The sequence below is a fragment of the Amia ocellicauda genome, chromosome 6, assembly GCF_036373705.1.
Source record: "Amia ocellicauda isolate fAmiCal2 chromosome 6, fAmiCal2.hap1, whole genome shotgun sequence".
Taxonomy (NCBI): domain Eukaryota; kingdom Metazoa; phylum Chordata; class Actinopteri; order Amiiformes; family Amiidae; genus Amia; species Amia ocellicauda.
In genome coordinates this window covers 13,687,031-13,708,263 of record NC_089855.1, presented here as the reverse complement: position 1 = coordinate 13,708,263, position 21,233 = coordinate 13,687,031, and the positions used below count along the sequence as shown (strand labels likewise).

At 35.9% G+C, this 21,233-nt stretch overlaps 1 protein-coding gene and 1 long non-coding RNA gene across 2 annotated transcripts; one reads left to right on the top strand and one right to left on the bottom strand.

The window, feature by feature from the left end:
- The first annotated feature begins 1,200 nt into the window (after nt 1-1,200).
- LOC136751002 (uncharacterized) lies at nt 1,201-14,625 on the top strand. The gene is made up of 3 exons (XR_010816980.1): nt 1,201-1,848; nt 9,989-10,060; nt 13,860-14,625. It is a non-coding gene; the product is annotated as an uncharacterized LOC136751002 (long non-coding RNA).
- Nucleotides 14,626-14,950: 325 nt separating this feature from the next.
- Nucleotides 14,951-20,107, bottom strand: LOC136751001 (putative potassium channel regulatory protein). Its single transcript, XM_066706216.1, has 2 exons — nt 18,563-20,107; nt 14,951-18,224 (listed from the first exon to the last, which is right to left on the bottom strand). Exons 1-2 carry the CDS (start codon nt 19,132-19,134, stop codon nt 17,972-17,974), a joined length of 825 nt encoding a protein of 274 aa, XP_066562313.1. The 5' UTR covers nt 19,135-20,107; the 3' UTR covers nt 14,951-17,971.
- Nucleotides 20,108-21,233: the final 1,126 nt, after the last annotated feature.

The following is a 21,233-nucleotide window of genomic DNA, read 5'->3' as shown; positions in this document are numbered from 1 at the left end:
CCAGGGTATGGTGTTGGAGTTACAAAACAAAATAGTCTGGCATGTGTGACACTAGCAATGATCACATTCGTGTGCTTTTCTTTTTCGCTGTGTGAGTTACAACACTGCCTTCATGCTGTAGTGTCGCGGCTGAAATATTGACTCGGAATCGTGTTACCGGGATGTCTAAATGACACGTGTTTTGGCGGACAGGCTGGAAGAAACGGTCCGGGGAAAGCAATGGGTGTGTTTTCAATTTCACAATCTGCCCCCCAGTCATACCCCACGGAGGGCTGTGGTGGGGTGAGCGGTGGCCGGGCTCTCTGCTTTCGTTTTCAGTCCCGACAGCCGCTCACCAGCGACGGCGGCTGTGACATTTGCTCGGGTCCCCGTCCGCACGTCTGCCGTCTTGAGCCTGGATGCACAGAGCCGAGTTTTGGGGGACAGGCGAGATTTCCATGTTGTTTTTATAGACGTATACTAAGACAATCCACACCATGCAGGCAGTGTTTATACGTCACTGGAAGAGAATAATGTGCATCTCAGCAAACGGTAACCTGAACATTAAAAATGGGGGGGTTCTTAAAAATAAAAAAGGGGGGAGGCTGGGGGGGGTACATTGCAGATTGAATACGGAAAACAAAGAATGAACGGTAACAAATGCCTAGTTAGGATTGAATAAAGACTATTGCCATCCTGCATGAAGAGATAATTTTGGATACCATAGCCTATATAAGCTTAATATCGTTGTGCATTGCATCCGTTTGCCCTCACTTAAAACAAATGTTATGTATTATAAAAATTCTTCACTTCTGAAACCGCCTCCTACAAATGTTGCAACATGAATGCATGCACTCGCATAGGTGCACATCTGAGTTGTTTCTTTTGCGCAGTGAAACATACAGCTCCTATCAAATGCATATCTCAGATGGTGCGTTTTGATGATTTTTTTTTTCTTCCTTAATTGAATGATGACTTTAGTTTTCTGCAGTTAAAGTGTTAACTCCCCTCCCCCCTCGGCTCCGGTCGCACTGTGCGTGGGTTGCAGCCCATTTGAGAGCGCATTTCCCTCGACCAATCAGCGGCCGAGAGCCTCTTCCCGGCATGCCCCACGGGCGCGGGGGGGGGCGGCTCTAACGAATTTGAATGAAGAGCTCCGCTTTCGGCGCCATTTTCGAGTGATGAGCGATTACATCAACAGCGAGCAGAGGCAGCGGGCAGGCGGACGCAGATTAGGAGGGGGGGGGGGGTATTATATTAGTAAAGCGTTTTTAGTTTTCCAAAAAGGTCCAGAAAAATGAATAAAAAATGCACAAAAAAAGTGGGCGACCAGAGGCAGTCGGCGGCCGGTGCTGAGAGTGAAGAAGACGGACCGAAAGGGTGATTCAGAAGGCAGGAGATACGTTGGGAAGAAGAAAGGCTCTGACTTGGCTTCGGAGATGGGATTTTTTCAAAAAATAATAAAAAATAAAAGCCGGTCTCGAAAAAATGGTTAAAAATTGTTAAAAATTATTTGGGGACGTGACGATTGCGATGGAGGCTTTGAAACCCTCGTTTTCGGCCGTTTGGGGCTGTTTTTAACGGTGGATTTGAGCGGGAGCGGGAGCAGAAAGGCTGCGCAGCCGGCGACACTGTCATTGCAGGAGCTGTACAGTAATCTCAGTATCGCACTGTTAATCAGGGCCAAACGGCGGCTTGAACACACACAGATGGGCTGTTTTTAGGCGTTTGTGTGGATATCTCTGGGATGGGTATTGCCGCTGTATTCGCGCTTTTTCTCCAATCGTGAGAGCCACAGAAACACCTTTGTTTTGTATGCGGGTGGATGCTGCAGTTGGAAAGGGAACTTTTTATACACGTCGCGTAAAGGTAGGTGTCATGCTCTTGTTTTTTACTGTAAAAATTAAGATTTACTAGAAATGACTAATATATAAGTGCAATGTATATTTCACTCTTCTGTAAAGAAAAAATATTATATGTACTTCCTATACAAGGATGATGGAGCCCTGCAATTGTGCGCAATTGTAATTATCCTTGATGTCGACTCCTACAAAATTGGCATTATTACTGTAATTGCGCCTGGTGTGTTTTGTGGCTTACCTGCCACTTTCGGGTGTTTCATATTTTCTCTTGTACTGTATACAGTCGTAAAATGTCCAGCTTGTCCACACACATCCGTATCATTGACGATTGCCAACCCTGTCTAGTTTTAAATGCATGTCCTCAAGCTGTTTACGCAGGGGTTCACTGTAAATTAGGTTCATGATTTTTTTTTTCTGTCTGATGCATATATTGAAAATGATCGTGCAGGGGGAGAGGCCAAGCTAAAATCGCGTATAGATGCCTGTCTTCTGATTTAACACGTGTAAGTGTGCAATATTGTAACGACGACGATGAATCAGTGGATTGCAGCCAATCGTCCGATCATTTCTGTCCTCGTAAATCTGCTGACTGTTACTGTTCCTCTCTCAACTACTTAAACCAATATGAATGCCCGAGGTACTTCTGCAATGCCTACTTCCCAAATTATCGATAAAGCACAATATATTTAGTCTGCTTAGGTTATGACAGGCTAGATGTGATTGCATTAATGATATCTGGAGTTTGTTGAAATGCATACGTGTTAGCCACAATATATCTGTAAATACCTAGTGCTTTGCAATTATAGCTGGTGTTGGCTGCAGATGTAGCTAATGTATCAATCGAGAAGTTGCCCAGCACAGTCCAATTTGCCAGCCCTGCTTTTGAAAACAGCCCAGTGTCATTAAAACGCCACGACCTGTAGGACGGCGGTGAGATCAGCGTTTAGCCCGTATTTTGACCCAGAGGTGCTGTAGATCTGCGTAGTAGTCGTTTCCACTGACTCAACGTGGATTTGCATAGATCTAGATATGGACATCTTTAGATGCGAGTTACTGGACGGTCTCTTATTAATGATCGCGTCAGCACCCCTTGTGGTAACCTTTTCGTTAACCTCCAAAATAGATCCTGCGGGTCTGGGACTCGGGTGTGTGCAGCCAGTGACCTGTCAGGGCTCTCGGCCTAGCCTGGCACCCCTTTCTGTTGGTCTCTATGGAAAGATTGATTGGATTTCTTTATTCACTTAATTCCTACTTATCAGTAATTTGATATTTTAGACCAAGGCAGCACTACATTGGTGCAATAATCTGGTCTGATAAATAATAATGTTGGTTTTATTGTGTAGAGCTCTGAAGTTTATCGTAAGGATGTCTGTGTTGGAGAATGTGATGCTTAGCGACATGTCCAAGTGCTCATTAGGAGCTGTGTTGTGTGCACGCTGCAAGTATTGTAAAATCGTGCATATGAGTAAACAATGACATTTTTGTTCTGTGGTGTTATCGATGATTCTTGGTTTCTCCTTGTTTAACCAGTGTTTGATTAAAACCGCAGTGTGAATTATTTATATATATTAACCTTGTGCTGGTGTTTGTTTAGGTCACTTCACTCTTCCAAATATGAATCCATGTAGTCCACATAACTAGACTTAAAATTTGTACTTTTTGCCTTGCTTGCCCTACTTGTATTGTAGGGGAATCTCCCTTGTATGAGAGTTACCCCTCCCAAACCTACAAAAAGGGAATTTCCCTTTCATATAACTTTTTTTTTTTTTCAATGAGAAGGTCCTGAGAACATTTTAAGAATGATCTTCCATCATATGCCAATAGGCGCACAGTTAATTTAAGCATAAAGCTTTTTTTTTTTTTTTCTTTTTTTTTTTTTCTTTTTTTTAGCCTTGGTGAGCAGCATCCACACAATCTTTGTAATGTTTTTTTTCCAGAAGCATGCCCTGCACCCAGCCCTCCACTTTACAGGCACATTGACTCTGTACTGTACATAAGTGCCCTACGTCATCGCTTGCTAGTTTGCATGTAGAATGGAAGATAAGATGCCAAAAATGGCTTCTTATTTGAAAATATAAATGAGCCCTTTTTGTTTTCTGTTTGTTTAATGCCACTCCACTGGGGGCTTTTCTTAGTTTAATATTATAAGTCAATGTGAATATTTTAAATGGATATATGATATTTTAAAGGGGTTTTATTTTTTTTTTCCACAATGGTTTGTGTTTTTCTAATTCACCTTTATGCTGTCATGAATATTAGTTTATTAGTCCAGTTGCCTCATCAGAACATCGTTTCAAGGTGTGTATTAATTATATCTTTAATGTAATCAGTTTAATCTGTACAATGTTTATTTATATATATATATATAGCATAATTAATAAAGGAATTGTATTTTACATTCAGTAACTTAAACTACTATTCATATTATTTTATTAAAAAATAAAATGTAATTGTCTAATCCTGATTCACACTTCAGAATAAACCACTCATATCTTGGTGAGCAAGCTGGTTGGTTTTCAAACTGAGATGTTCTGATGCTGGAGACTGCAGAAAGGTTTAGACAAAAACAATGTTGAATTATGAAAAGTAAAAGCAATCAATCTACAAAGCACAGCATCAGATAAATGTAATATTACATTTGGGAATTTAAACAATTAATTTAGGGTGTCCAAATGTGGAGTAAGGATCCTTGTTCTTAAACGTTGTACAGAATATTTTATGACCATATTTGGCACACATCATTAATCTATAATGTAATGGGTGCCTATGAAAACAGAATAAAATAAAGAATATGCTGATTGCATTTCAACATTTGTCTGTTTTGGTTTGTTTGATTTCATCAGTTTATTTTTAGATGTGTGTGGGTATATACAAAGTGTGTGTGTATTAATTTATTGTAGGGGGGGTTGCTTACAGATGTAGAGTTCTGAGAAAGCAGTGTCGTTTTGGCCATAGAGGTTTTATTCCTAGGATCCGTTTAGTCGGCAAATTTAAAATACGAACTTGAACTAAACTTATTCACATGCAATGTATTTTTTGTGCTTAAACCTTAACAACTTTCAGTTAAGAATATATTGCCCAGGCAAGTCAGATGTTATTAAGACAGTTGCATAGTCTGACAAAAAAAAAAAAAGTCTACTTACTGAAATTATATTTTTAAAAGTTGGATGGAGGATCAAGAAGGGTTTATTAGTATCAAGGAAGAAAAGAGGAGTGTGAAGGCAAAATCGTTAAGCACACTCAAGTTTCACAGTACAGTTCTAGAATAAAAATATCCTGCTTTTGCATTTATTTTATTTTTTTCCCCTGTCTGTCAGATATTAAATCATGTATGTGTAACCAACAGGAACGATAATTCTGTTAGCCTGCACCCACCACATTTCCTCAATTCTCAATTTTTCAAATGTGAAGTCCAAAACAGGTGATGGTCTTTTCTCTCCAAATTTCTCTCCTACTCATAACTTGTAAGAGTCTGAGAGCTGGAAAGCTGCTGCTTATTAAATCTAGTGTTTTTAGAGCAAATTGTATCCTGGTATATCTGACATTTTCAATGTAGCTTGTCTGCTTTCAGCATCTGAGTAAATTTAGATTTAATTTGTCATCCACATCCCTTATATGTGCAGATATTTATTTTAAGTAGTCACTATGAGATTTTCAAAGCTTGTGCACAGTAGTCAACAAAAGCATTTTGGCTTTTGTATTGTATAGTAAAGGAGTGCTATATCAGCTCTGAACCAAAATTATAGCTTGGTGTTAACTATGTACATGTTGTGAATTTTGTATCAACACCAAATATATGTATTATCACCTTTGTTCAATGATGGGTGGTTAAATGGTCTGTTGTTGTAAATGACTAAGTGTGATTATCTGAAAAAGACAATCCATTTGCTTTTGTTCAAAAGTATAGGGATTATTTATTTTTAAGATTCTACTCTGAATTGGATTAGTTTGGTTATAAGAAGCTTTCATCTCTTCGAAAATATTAACCTTTTAGTATTGCTTTCCTTTCTTCTTTCTCATAATTGGTTTGATAAATCATCATTGGATTTTAGCCAGAATTGCATGTGTTCACATATGTAGTCATATTATTTGTAATTTAAAGTACGTAGTCATCTCCAAAGCAGTTGAAAGAATCGTAGAATGGTATGTCAGAATTCTCACACTTACTTGCAAACCATCAAATTGTCTTAAGTTTTACTGTGCTGTGTAAGAGTGATGCTTATGTAGGTTATACATTTTCACACAGCATATGGGAATGTAAGATTGCCTTTTCCTTTAAAAATGGAGTCGTACCTGTTCTTATGACAAACAGCTTCAGGAAATATTAAAATAATGCCTCTCATCTTTTTTTAATGTGATTTTTATTGTGCAGTAGACATGACAACTATTAAGAAAGTTGTGCAGCTTTCCAACATAAAATGCTGCTTCACCAATTTAGGGTACAGACATAGATTTTGGATATTGCATCAAATTATTTTACAGTAAAAAAAAAAAAAAAAAAATCCTATTCTTAAATATGGTGAGTTAGCTTTAATTTCTCAAAAAAAGATATAATTCACACTTGTGTATATATATAAAAAAAATCCTAATCAAAAATTATTTGCAATCAAAATGACCATTATAAATGTCTCAAACCAATGTTTCTCATGATATCACAATTTTCTTGCATTGACTTCAATATTCAATATCAATATTTAGGTTAATCTAAATGATATATCCTATCTCGGTTGTTGTCATGGTTTGAAGCAGCATTTTAATTAATCTAAGATTCATGTATTAGTATAGTAGTTGTAGAATGACCATTATTGGGCCAAACCTGTCCTTTAATGCAAGAAAACAAGTATTTTGTTTCTCTACCTTTTTATCTAAAAGGAAGCCACTCCTGAAAATGGCCAAACAGTGCTTTAGTCTTGTCTAATTTATATAGGTTAGGAAATGTCTAGGTCTGTTTCTACATTAGTGGCTTTAACAGTTATTTACAGCAAAATTATTTACAAGTAAGGTTCACTAATTTCACACCCCAGTTTGTTTTTGGGCTCATTGAGCTACTCGGTTAGTGTGTAATTTTTTCTCCTTAAAAAAAACGGCACCCTAAAAAAATCCCTGGTTTGCCGACTGTGTGGAGTGCTGTTTATTTTCATGCAAGAACATCACTTTTTGTAATCCTCGTTTTTATATAGAACTAATTTCCAGCTGAATTTTGAATTATGGATAAAATGCATAGTTTTTGCATATGAGCATCTACAGCTTATTTGCAAGTACTTTTCTTTGATCTATTTTGAGAGAGCTTTAGTAATGTGTGGAAAGTTGGAAAAAGTGGTTCTGGTTTGAGCCTATAACTGAATGTATATTTAGAGGGAGGTTTCGGTTTAAACCCCCCCATGTTTGTAAAATGCAGAAATGAAACTTTCACCTTTCACAAGAACCCAGACTCAAGTGTCAGTGTAGAAGGATCAGGTGAGGCAGGCTGATTGCAGTGTAAAAGTTATCTGTAAACAGGCAGCTGGCGCAGCTGGCACAGCTGGCTGCAGAACTTGGTGCTTGATGTGTACAGTACGTGCTGTAATGTTTTTGCAGGCAGGACCCAAGGTAAGAGGCATATAATTAATTGTTAATATTTAGGACCTCTAACTTGGACTTGTGAGTTTGTGTAGTCTACTATGAGGATTTTTTTTCTTCTCTCCGTCAAAGGAAACAATGTTGAAGCTGCTCTGTTACCCGAATTAAAACTATTATTTTTCCTCTCTTGGCTTCCTGTTTACAGTTTTAAAGCCTTTGTGAATTATGAATTTTGATATTTGAAGATTGAGCTACTGGATTGTCAATAACTGTTACAAATGATTGTGTACAATATGGTCTTTTTAAATGTTGACAATTTAACCCATGATTTCCCTTAACTATATTTTTTGCACTTTATAATGAAAACATTTAAATCTTAATTATATTTTATCATATATTAAAAATGTAATGCGTTATCACAATTGTGTACCCTTTTCTTTAATTTTATTATACTAGTTATCCTTTAAAATTAAGTGTGAGGAAGACTATCCTATTTACTTGGATTGGACTTTGGAAATCTAGTACATCCTTGCACAAACTGAAAAACAAAGTTATATTTATTTGCAAGTGGGTAATTTAATTTCTTTGTCATATCAGATTCTGCTTCACAATGAAACCAGGAAACCATTACTAGATTTTAGAAAGAGGCTCCCACATCTCTGACTAATCAGCAGTAAATATTACTACCATTTTGACTTAAACAATTATCTGGGTTCCAAAACTGCAATATAGTCTTCGGTGTAGTAAAAATGCTTATCAACTTCACTTAAAAAATAAAATAAAAATGCCCTTCATAACAAAAAACGTACTTTTGAGTCCTAACTGCTTTGCTGGATTTCTTTTTCATTTTGACTAGAAAAGAAAATCGGCATGAAGGTGTTAAATAAACTGTAGGTTTATTATTTTCAGTATTAATGTAGAAAGTTAGTACAGTTATTACAACTTGTGTGCGCCAATCATAAAAGTTTTCATAAATGCAGGTTTGGTGTGATCATTTACTTTAAATTTGTAAAGTTATTTAAAGTGAAGCATCAGGCCATCGGGGCTTAGTGGATGAAAACCTTAGAAATGCCATTCATTAATATTAGATTTGATTTTACCATATTTTTTTTATTCCTGAATGTTCTAGACAATTTTCATTTCCTAAACACACTTCTCATAGTTTGTGGTACTTTCAAGTGTATGGAAGCTTCTTAAGCAGCATTGTTTTAGTTTGTTTTTCAGTGCATAAGAAAATGAGTAAAAACATTGATTTTTATCAGAAGATGAAGTTACAGGAAATTAGCTTTTTTTTTTTTTTTGAGTATTATTTTTCTGCTTCATTTTAAACTTATGTATTTGGAAATTGAATTCCCATTTATTGTCTACATTTACTTTTAGTTTATGACTCTTGCTTTACAATAATTTTGTGGGTTTGATCTGCTTAATTTCAGACTGCATAATTGATCATTTATTCTTATACAGTAATCTATGATGGATAAGTAGAAGGATATATTTATTTTGTAATACACCTCTAAAAAAAAAGTGAGAAGTAACTTGCCTCATTTAGCATCTTGAGCTATATGTTGCTTTTTTTTAAATTCAGAATTATTTCTAAAATTACATCTAATGTTTGAATAAAAAATATATACTACTATTCTCCCAAAATAGTGGAATAATTCCCACTTTGTATTTACTGTAATACATGTTATGGACTGGTTTTTGTATTGTTTCTTGAGTATGAATTGAATTTAATAAATTATGTGAATGTTTCGACTCATCTGCAGGTTTGACTGGGTATGATTCACTGCAAGCACTGCTACACCTCTGAAACTTTCTGTAGGCTTAACACCCACAAATGTATGACTTACATTTCTGTAGTCCTAAACTACACATTTTTAGAAAGTACATATTATGGTAATTATAACAAGTCAATTTTTGTTTTTATTTTATTAACCTTGGTCAATTTGTGCCATAAATTAAGAACTAGTTTAAATTAGTGTTTTTTGGCAGAATTCTATTGGTGGTGTGGGGGTAATTGTAAGCCATTCATAAAGGCCTACCTGGACAAATGCCTCTTCTGGGAGCAAGATATGTAAATCTTTAATTTATGTGTAATGGCCACAATATCCACATATATGAACAAATATGACATTCTACTGTCAATTGCATTGAATTCCTAGATCTTAAACACATGTGATTTGCTGCCTTTGTTCTCTCCATTGGTCCATACAACAGACCAAGGATTCAGACATTTAAATTCTATGACTAATTTCTAACATTGAAGTACTAATAAATCCTGGTTTGTTGTGGTGTGTCCTTGCACATTAGTTACATATGTGCATCTAAGAGGGTGCTATGTGTTGCTGTCTCTTGTTGCATCAAATAGCAATTTTAGAAATTACAGAAAATCTTAAGGTTGTCTATGGTAACTAGACAGTCTTTAAATATATATATATACATATACATACAAAGACCTGAATAAATGTCTTCACATGCAATTAAACAGGAACATTGTATATTTTACAGTGTAGGTTTTAAATAAATAGCAGTGATGATGCAATTCATTCTAAAACTGTACTCACATTCAGTTCTTTATCTATTTTCAGAAACAGTCCTGAATAGAGAATGAAAACCAACACCTTGTCTCAACGGGAAGGAAAAAATAAACAAATAAACAGGTAAGATTTGTATCTTGCTTCCTTCACAGAATGCCATAGGCTTCTATAAAATGCGCTGATCAGCATTTATGTACTTTTAATGCATTGACTCTTGAGTTTTAACTGCCTCTTATGAGTGGAAATAGTGGCTTTAGCATTGCTTACTGCTTGCTATGCATTATAATTGCTTATGACCTTCTCCCATCATCCTGTTTAAATTTATATTCTGTGCTAGTTTGAGCTATTATTTAGGATTTTCCCCAAATTTAATATTGAATTGAGTCCACATGAATGACATGGTAACAGATATGTGAATTGGTGTACATTTTCTTGGGCTCACTAGGGTAGTGTGGTAAATGACAAAATGCAGATGCTGGTTAAATCTTTAAATTAGCTATATGTAGAACCAAGACCATCTTTGTTTTTGGTCTTATTTATAAATAATTGTATTGTAGTTTGCACACCTTGGAAGATCTTCCTTATAAATTATTTGAATATTTTTGTGATTTAACTACATCAGCTTAATTTTAAAGTCGTAACATATTAGTATACCTACCAAATCGTCAGGGAATGGGGTCGTTTGTTTGTTTGTTTTCTTTCAGGATTCAGTAACTCACACTTGCATTACCAAAGGGTTTTCTTACCACAGAAATATCCTCACCTAAATCCTTGTAATTGTCACTGAGCCATCAGAGAGGCAATAAAAGCCAGATTACCTGAAGCAATGGGTAGTTGTCTGTTGCCTGAAATCAAAAGCTTAGGCTATTAATGAAGGGAGGGGTTTTTAAGGTTTGTTTTGGTTCTGGAAAAATGCCAAGATACTTTATCACGTCCTAAATTAATCAAAAGCTCTAATTAACTTGAACTGTTTAATGCTTGATTTCCAAACACTTACAAATATATGTATAATAGTTTAAAACTGAAATCTTCTGTAGGAAATCTAAACTGCAGTTGTGATATTTTTTTTAATCCTTACACTTGAATTAAGCAAGCCTTTTCCTCTGAGTTTTTGCTTAAGCATTAAAATAATTTGAGGTAGTTTTATTTTGTAATGGATTATATATTTTTGCATTAGTCCCGATCTTATAAAAGTACTGAATCAAGCTGTCCATTCAGTGCCATCTCACATGCTTAACTATTTAATTTAAATACCTGTCAAATGTGAATTTCATTATTTTTATTTAATTTTGTATTTGTATTAAGTATTTGGGGTTGAGGATTTGTAATGGAAATGTAGTGTCAGAACTCTGCCACATTGTCCTTTTCTGAAATGTAACATTAGTTATAGTGTAGATAAAGACAGAATATACTTTAATATGATACCGTCAAGAAACTTGGATTTCGGACATCGGGGACAGTTGCCTATAAGATCATGCAGGCAGCAGAAAACAATCTTTTAACATGCATCTGAAAACATAAAGGAAGAAACAATACCAGAATAGACTGGTATGATATGCCTGTTAGGCAAATTAAGGGACTCATTTAATACTAGTGCTGGGTGTATTCATATTTAACTACTCACTAAAGTTGATTGATTACAATTTTGTATTTTAGTGCTACTTACACAAATCCCTTATTTTATTCATTTTCACCTAACTAAAGTATCTAAAGCCTTGAAGCATTAGTTAAAAATAAATGTCCCCTGCTCCCATTATCATCAGTACAACATTAAATATCCATTAATATAAAAAATGATAATGTTGGACTAAAATAAAAATATGCACCGGACAGTGAAGTAGCATTGTATAATAGAGGGTTCAGGTGCTGTGGGGTCCAATGATAAAATACTGCAGTCTAGTGAAATGGCACAAATGTGAAATAAACATTTGTTGACACATGCACATATAAGCATGTTTAAGAGAATACATATTTATATACCATTTTACTTTTTTTTTGGTGTGTGAGATGAGTGACATAATATTCTGATGACTTAGAGAAGCGCATCTTCCAGCAATGAGCATTTTTTTCCTTTTCATATACATTAATTTAATCCAAAAAGGCTGAATGTGTTGACTCAGTGAAGGAGGCTGCAGCTCTCAAAATTTGCGTATCATTGTATTTCCTATAGCAACTGTTAATCACTTGTGAAACCTTACATTTGCATATACACCAAAATGAACTTTAAAAATACACTAACCCACCTCCCCCGATAAGAGGCCATTAATATATAATTTCAAAGGCTCATTTTTAATTTTTCACCTTTCTTCCATACATGTTTTTATTTTTTATTTTACAGAAAATAGTTTTCGTAAGTTAACTTTCATGTAGACTTTTCGAAGTGCCCCCCCCACCCCCATCATATTGTGTTTTTGATTTGTACAGAGTTAATACCAAAGATTTTCTTAATGCACCAGGCCATCTTAATCCAATGGCAGCATTTCTTTTGAGCTTACAAAATTTAAGAATCTGGATCTAATTATACAGATATTAACTTACATTTTAGTCTCTACTATAGTTTAAATATTTTACTATTCAGAGTATTTTAACATAGGATATCATAGGACATGCTAATCCAGATATGAAGAATGGGGAAATGAGTGTATGTTGTTTAGTCATTGATGGCCTGTTTTCTCATGTGGGATTCCCTTCATATAACTGCTAGTGTGGTAGTGAACATAGTACAGTTTTTTTCTTTTTATTTATTTAAACTTGTAAACTTTTGTTTTAAAGTAGGCAGCCAGGATTAGTGAAACTGTTGATTTTAATTAACTGCATCCCCCACCCACCCAATAAGTTTTCTAATGGATTTGCCAGTCCCTTGAAATAACCGTATCCTGAATCATATAATATATTTAGGACTGTAGAGATGCACTTTAAATTGTGGGTGGTTTATGAAGATGGGTATGAAGAATTCTGGAGATGTATGCACCATAGTTATGGCCTTTCAAAACGTGACCAATGCTTTAAAACACTAATTTGATAACCTCTCTGTAATGTACGGGGAGGCTTCATTTCACTGTTTATTTCACAGGCAGTCTTCTGTTGTCTTAGGACTCCAGGACTTGTGATTGGGATAGAAAGATACATTTTGTGAATTGCATATTTTTTCATATGGTATTTGAAATTTTAGTTTGAAAATTTAGTTTGTATGGGGATAATTTGTTTTTTTGTTTTGTTTTTTTTGGTTGATACGAAATTGAAATCTTGAAAAGCATGTTTTTATGTATCAAACGTTTACTTGCGTATTTCCACCCCAATTATTGGTTATAGCTAAGCTTATGAATTGTACGTGGGTTAATTTTTTAGCTTGAGTCATTTATGGAATTAAATTAGCTAAGAGCATGATTAAATTGGAGGAGTTTGGAGTCATATGTATATACAGTATATGACTGTATTGTGTAAGTACGGTGTATAATGAAAAGCAACTTGTTAATTTACCTTTGAATTGTAGTTGTGCCCCTGTTGCATTGTGGCTGCTCTTGTTGTTCAGTATTCGGTGTCCATAGCTCACACATGTTAAGTCATCCGTTTGAGCTGAAGGCCACATTTTGGTGCAATAAGATTATTCTAATCACTTGTGTGTATTTGTGTATATAAATGTGTATATACTCACATTTATATGTGCACTTGCATTAATTATACTGGAATCACTATACTTAACTGTAGACTGTGAATGCTCTTTGTGGGTTATAAATAAGATTGCAGGACATTTTTCATCTTGGCACAATCTGGATTTTACAGAAACTCACCTAGTAGTTATTTTAGGGTAGAGGAGGCTCAAAGTGTAACTTTATACATGTTTGTGTATGTATTCATGATATTTAAATCTTGCATGCAGTTAATGATTTGGTCATTTTTATTTTTCTGTGCTTTTTTTCAGATCTGAAAACATTGACACCCTCTCACACTTAGGAGACCTTGCCGCTCTGTAGCAGCACATAATGGTTTGTGGGTTATAAGGAGATGCAGGCCATACTGTGCTGCCGCAAAAACACAAGGATTTGAGCTCCAACATAAATGGAAATATGTAAAGCTTATGTAAAGCAGTGTTGGAAACACTGGAAATAAGGCTTGTAAAAAGAGTGCAACACTTGTCATGGCAGCCATGCTTTAGCAGCACGTAAATATTGGAGTTAAACCACTGCAGATGTCTCCAGTATTGATCGTGCTGCTGAAGTGAGGTTGACCATTTTCAACAACCAGAAGCCATTAGAGGAGGTTTCATGCACCCACTTTAAAACCAGGGAACTGAATGTCAGGAGTATGATGGAAAATTCAGCTTAAGCTCCATGTGATGATGGTGGTAAGTTGTAATGAAAATTCTTAAATGTTGCTTTTTAATTTTATTTAGCTTTTGGGCAAATTGTTACTATTCATTATTATTGCTACTTTTAAATTAATGATGGGCATTTGAAAATGTTTTCACTATTGCAATATTGTTTTGTTTTTTTCTCGTATTTAAATATTCTTTATATATAATTTATTTTGTAGTGCCGTGCAAGAGCAGGGTGTGCTAGCAGTACTGACAGAGCGGGGGATACTAGCGGTACCGTGTGTTTTCAAATGTCACAACCCTTAGGATAATATCACATGGATAGCTTATTTTTATATTTAATTTAGACTAAGGTGGGTTTTTTTTTTTTTTTAACTACACTTTTTTTTTTTTCTCCCAGAATTCAACTTCTCACAACTAATTGAATACTAGCATCCCTTTGAATACTCATGCCATTGCCTACTATAAATTTCTTCACAAATCAAGTGCCATCTGACAACTAGCTGTGAAAGATGCATAATATATTGGTTTGCTTAGATTTGAGCGCATTAAGAATTGTGGAAAATTGTAAATTTCTAATTCCAAAATTGATCTTGTAACCCTTTACAAAAGTGTTTATTATTTGGAAAAAAATTAACCTAATGCAATATCAATCTATTCAAAAACATTTTACTCAACTGGGTTTCTTGGATGGAGAACAAGCAATATCCACACATACTATATATTTTTTTATTTTGGCAATACAGTAATAACATTCCTAAAAGCAATAGATCTATTGTTAAAAATAAAATAGTCTGAGATTTTCCCTTTGATGGCCCTGATTTGAGAAACCAAAGAATGCCTGCCACTTTAAATGAAAGTAACTGATTTTAATGCATTTCATAAACAGTCCTCGTATGCGATACAGGAGAATTAATCTATCCTGGAGTTTGCTGTAATTACCCAAAGCTGCTTATATAATTCAATTGTCATTATTTTTCCGCCACCTCTGTATTTTTATATGGATATCTAATTTCAAAAAATAGTTTTTAAAAATGTAATTAAAACCCAGCTATTAAAAATATTGATTAGGGTCAAACATTAAACAAGTAGTCCTTAAGATTATTTTAAGATTCCTCATCTTTTTCACATTTAGAAAATATCAGGAATGTCACATTTTTTAATTACTGCCTTTTTGATTTTGACATTTTTTACTTCCAGGACTTAAAGATTATCAACAAATGTTAGATTTATGGTCTCATCTCCTCTATTTTTAATCAGCCTGTAAGTATTGCCCTCTCTGGTTTGTTTGCTTCAAATCACTCAAATGCCTTAGTAATGCCATTTTAACAAGCTGCTAGCATGTTGCTCAGCTGGATATAAGCCTAAATATTTTCAATGGCCAGAGGTGGTGATTCAAACTAACCTGTAGATCTACATACATTTAACTTTTTAACCCATTTGGATTCTTCTTTTTTTTGCATACTTAGCAGTAATTTGACCAATATGAAGTTACCTACATGCTGCTAATTTTGTGTCAAAGTATAAGCTGAATTTATTTATTTTTTCTCCTGTGGTTTATTTTACCAATGGTCTCTTGTTTTGTTTCTTGTGAATTAAAATGGGTTGCTTTAAAAATATTGACTTATTGTATTTTTTTAAATTTGCACATATACTAAACATGATTTTTTTTATGTATGTTTTGTGATGTATACACTGCCTGCTTCCAGACACTATATGCAATAAGTAATGCTTAATATAAATATTTCTGTATGTTTTTTTTTTTAATGCATTTATAACCTGGAAGACTTCTGTATAATGGAAGCTTCATTTTTACTATTTTTCTGAAAATATATTTTGAAGTATTGACCAACTTTAATTTGCATTTTAAAGTAAAGGACAAAATGCACAGTCAAGCTTTTTTTGGCCACTTCCAATGTTAATTTGGAATACATTTCTGAAATCTTTTAAATTAACTAATGAATATACACACCTGCATATATGTAGACATGCTAAACGTTTGTATACAGTTAATTTATCCATTCTGGTTAAAAAAAAAAAATGTTTGGATTGTATAGTGCCTGCATAGAATGTATCCATAGGTCATGTGACATTTGTGTTAATGATATCCTTAAGTTATTTAAATTTACATAAAATTAAAAGACCTGAATATATATATATATAGATTTCAATTTTTGCGTAATTCCGGCTAAGAATACAATGTATAGTCACCAGTAGGATCCTGTTGGGATGTTTTTGCAGGAATCCAGTAGGAATAGTCTCCAGGTCCTAAAGAGCCCAGATCGTGATTTCTGTAGGTCACAATACATTTCTGAAGACTGTGCACGTTGGTTGTTAGAGGTGGAGTTCAGCGGAACATCTTGAAGGATGTTCAGGTATTGTTCTAAATGCTCTCTACATTGACCACAATTATCCTTGCTTGATTATCAACTGTCCAAGTCTTTCGAAAATATATAAACATGATTTTATTTGTAAGGTGACCTAATCCTAGGCCAGATAAGCAGGAAAGGTCTGTTTTAAATTGTAGTCTGATGCGTGCTATATAAACTAAATCAACGGAATTAAAATATATTGCCAATGTTTTTTGAGTGTCTGCTGGGAATGATCAATACTAACGGGAATTACATGCATCATGCACTTACAGTTGATTTATACATAACACTGTAAGTGGTAGTGGTATCCTTGGGCGATATAACCGGTCAACAGCAACCCCAGAGCCTGCAAATACTGGAGCATGTCTGGCCTTTACGCACCGTTTCAAACACCTTTGAGATCAGACTTTTTATTCGTATAACTTGTGAGACATTGACGTTTATGTAAGCAACCTGTTAATGTCTGTTTTCCACGTTTATTACAATATTTTTGCATACTCACGTAACCGAACTGAAATGAGAACAGTGTTCATATTCTTTAGACACACAATATGCATTGCGAAAAATATTCATACGAAGTAGAGATGCTTGGAATTGTGCCGTTTTGCAATTTTCACATGCCATTTGTAAAGCCAATGGTTACATTGATTGCTATAAACAAGAGGATCATCCGTAAAGAACTGGTCTTACAATGGAGTTACATCAGCTGTTGCCCACAGTGTTGCAATACGCATCTGATTTAAACGGTAACAAAGTCAGTGGTGTATCCGCGGTACTGCTGCGTTTTGTGTGCAGCCTTTTTTGGGCAGGTAAGGTGGCAATTTAATTGAACAATTCCCAAAATGTTTCAAAGTAGAAAAGGCTAATTGGAATTGGGTTATATTAAATTATTTAATGAAAATTCATAATGCATTCAACACCCAGGTTTTCTTTCGAAAAATCCCTTCTCCAGTGAAATTGTCTGGAATTATGATCTGGCAAATATTTTAGCTATACGTAGATCAGTACATTATTAACTAAAAGGGTCGGTTTTGCGTACATGCAACCATAATGTTCTGAAATGTCTCCGTGTATTTACTTTGAATTAATCAAAATCATAAGACTGGAATACACACAACGCAGCATCGCCACCTTCAGGGGTCTCTTCCAAACAAACCCCCCGGTGTCTCCGCAGAGCCGCTCTCAGACGCCAGGGCTGTGGATGCTGTGTGTTCATAGGTGACCCGACTGAGCTGCACACTTCTCAACCTGTAGCTACAAATTACACGGTTTGCGTCGAGTGCTTTCAATTGGCGCATGCCTTCTGCTTTAAGCTCCAGTCGCAGTCCTGTCACTTATCCCTCGGGGTCATCTCTTTCGGGTAGGTCTGCCGTGCTTTTTGGGGTGAATAAAGGTGTGCTCTGCTTTATCGCCGTTGTTCCCAATGAGAACCGGGGCTCTCTTGACTCTTTCAAACGTGTAACACTCGACCTTTTCCTCCGCAGAGATGGTCCTTGTGCTGATGAGGCGGAATCCCTCCTTCAGAAGTATGTCCACTAGTAAACCCAGGACATTGGTGCCGTTTATTAACTTCCTCTCGTCGGGCTGCACTGTAACATACCTGGAACAGAAAGATGTAATTACACCCTGTGGAGGACAGGATTCATTTACAGACATCAATGCTGCAACCAAATCAAAAGTCCTTATTTTCTAGTTAATATTTGTTATTTTTGTTTTGTTACTATTCACAATTTCCATTAAAGAGTCTGTTTTGCCTTGAAATGAATGAACAAAGTACTGGACATAGATCCCATAGTATAAGCTATGGCATGTCTCTCTGTATAAATGACTATAGCATATTTCAGTCATGCACCAGAATAAATAGAGAGAGAGAAGTACTGGGTTTCTCGCGTTTGCGTCATTCTCTCGTCCTCCGCAGCGCTGTGTGTCGTGCGTTACCTCGCCGCAAACTCGTCCCCGGCGGAGTAGTCGGTGCCGCACTGGAAAACCAGGTCGTGGTGGGAAGGTCTCAGCAGGGGCACCGGTGCCATGGGCTTGTGGCCTTGGTGGGGGTAATTCCAGTTTAAGGCCGGCTGCTCGGCATACACGGAAATCCTCGAAGCCAGCATTTCCACGGTGCTGCTTTGAGAGCAGAAAACCCTGAAGAAGCCGTGCGCCTCCTGCACCGAGAAGCGCACCTCCAGGATCTCCAGCCTCGGGCGGCTGCCCTCTTGGCTCAGGAGCTCCGCCAGCTTGGGCAGTCCGTAGAACTCGGCTTCTCGGATCAGCCCCGGGTAGTCGAAGAAATCCGCAGGCAGGGAGAGCTGGCCATTGCGGATATAGTCTAAGATGTGTTTAAACAGAGTCCCATCCCTGTCCACGAAATAGTGCCCATTCCCCACTCGAAATTCCGGGTCACTGCCGTCCAGCATGCGTGCCAGTCTGGCTTCTGGATATTTATTTAGAGTTGACACAAGTGTTGTAAATGTTTCCCCCCCAACGTTTAATGTGATAATTTCTTGGTTACTCATTTTTTTCCCCCTGGAGTGACGAGGTCCTGCGAAGTGTTAAAGATCCTTGTAATGTTCAGGGGGTGTTGGACTCGTTTAATATATCCTGGCAACACTAACAGCAAACAATGAACTGCGCCGAGTTGCTATGGAGCCTCTTTTTAGTGCAAGGGTGTGATATAAAACAATCTTTAAAGCATGCCCCGGCTGCTCGGCTCTTAATTGAGCACATACACGTTTAATTGCCCTTTCATTTTTCAGTTAATTTTACTACATATCTATTGTAAGAACGTATAAAAAGGACAACCTCAAAGAGGACACAATCTGAGCAGCAATTGAATTACAAAGGGCTGAAGGTTCTGAAGTGTGAGATCAATTAAAAAGATAATAAACATGTATTTTAAAATAATATATTGCAAGATTTGTGAACTTAATTGAATGAGAAATCCTGTGCGCCATGCATAACCTACAGTCTGGTCTTGAATGATATGTGTAGTTGATATGTATTTATCTATACAGTGGTTTAAAAAAATGGAAATGTGGTTATGTATGTCCACACTGTAGAGACACGCCTGCGTGTAGCTTTTATCTAAACCATAATGCCAGTATAATACATAGTCACTTAAATTAATATATGAGATGATTCAGTTACACGAATAGAAGCATACAGGCTGGTATAAAAGTAACTGTTTTTGGAAATGTTTGATGTTTTCACAGTAAGATTGTGTGAAGATCACAGCAGAAAAGGCAGCTTGCTCCCTAGCAGTGCAGGGCAGCGCCGGAGGAGAGGGGCAGGGGGTGAAGTGAGCAACTTAAAGCTGATAAAGCAAATGCCACGGAGTGATAACTGTGTCTTCACCAAGGTCAGCTGAGATACAGGAGGATTTCCTTCAGATTTGTTGGGAGTTATTTGAAGCACATGTTTTAAGGTACCTACAATATTCCGAAACAATGAATAAAGAAGGGCTTCAATTATTATGTTGCTGGAAAGAAACAATACATTTAGACAAGAGAAAAACAAGTTTAGCCATTGCGTTATATTTTTGTCATTATCTTAGATACAAAATAGTTGTCTCAGGTGAGAGTGATTATTATATAAATAATTATGTAGATATATAGATAGATATAATAAGCAGCGTGCAACGGCATGAAAATTGCGCATTGCAGTTTCATGTTGGTGAACTTTTATTTAGAGTGTAAAGTCAAGGGAAAGAGGAAATTCACTTGATAGAAAATAATGTAAATTATGTTGGATATTTGTGCGCTGAATTAGATTTCCATATGAAGGGAATATTTTAGCTGCTTAAGGAAAGGTGCCTCTTTGAAAGGGGGCACACATCTGACAAGACGGTCGCCTGGTGGCATTAATGCAAATGGAAGATCGCGACAAATGCTAAAATACTACTAATAATATTTAATTTTTTTACACAAAATACGACAAAATATTGGAAATGTATTTGTAATTGACATGACTCATATGCACTGTAACAACTGCGGTGTGTGTTTAGCAGAACACCTCAACATTCTGGGAACTATTTTTTAAACCATATTTATGCCTTGAGTATCTGTTTCGATTTAGTCTAGGCCTTATTTATTTATTATTTGTATTTGTTTTAAGTGTCATTACTGAAATTATGACCAGAAAGGACAGGACATTATAAACACAATGTGTTGCGATTATGTACACCATATTGCAATTTGAACCTCTGGGACCCTTAAACCTCGATTTTATTTTATTTTATTTCACAGTACTGAGTAGTGTTTTAAAATGTATTTGAAATAAATGCAGGCCCCCTGCTCCCACCAATAGTATTCGTTCAGTGTTCATTCAAAATTCAAAAGGGGGAAATACATTTTTTGAGAAACATAAATGTAGTAAATGGTCCAATTAGTTTAAAAATCGAGCACTTTTGAGCCATCTGTGGATTTGCACTGCTACTATAGTGGTTATATCCGCTCATTTAATAAGTATTGATTTATTGGAACAAATATATAAAAAGCCATTAAGGTGTCTCACTTATGGTTGTCTTGACCGTGCAAACCGGGACGAATAATACATTACGTTTCTTTAAAGTGTGTAAACGTTTGATTTAGAAAACATGCTTTATGCTAAATTTCTA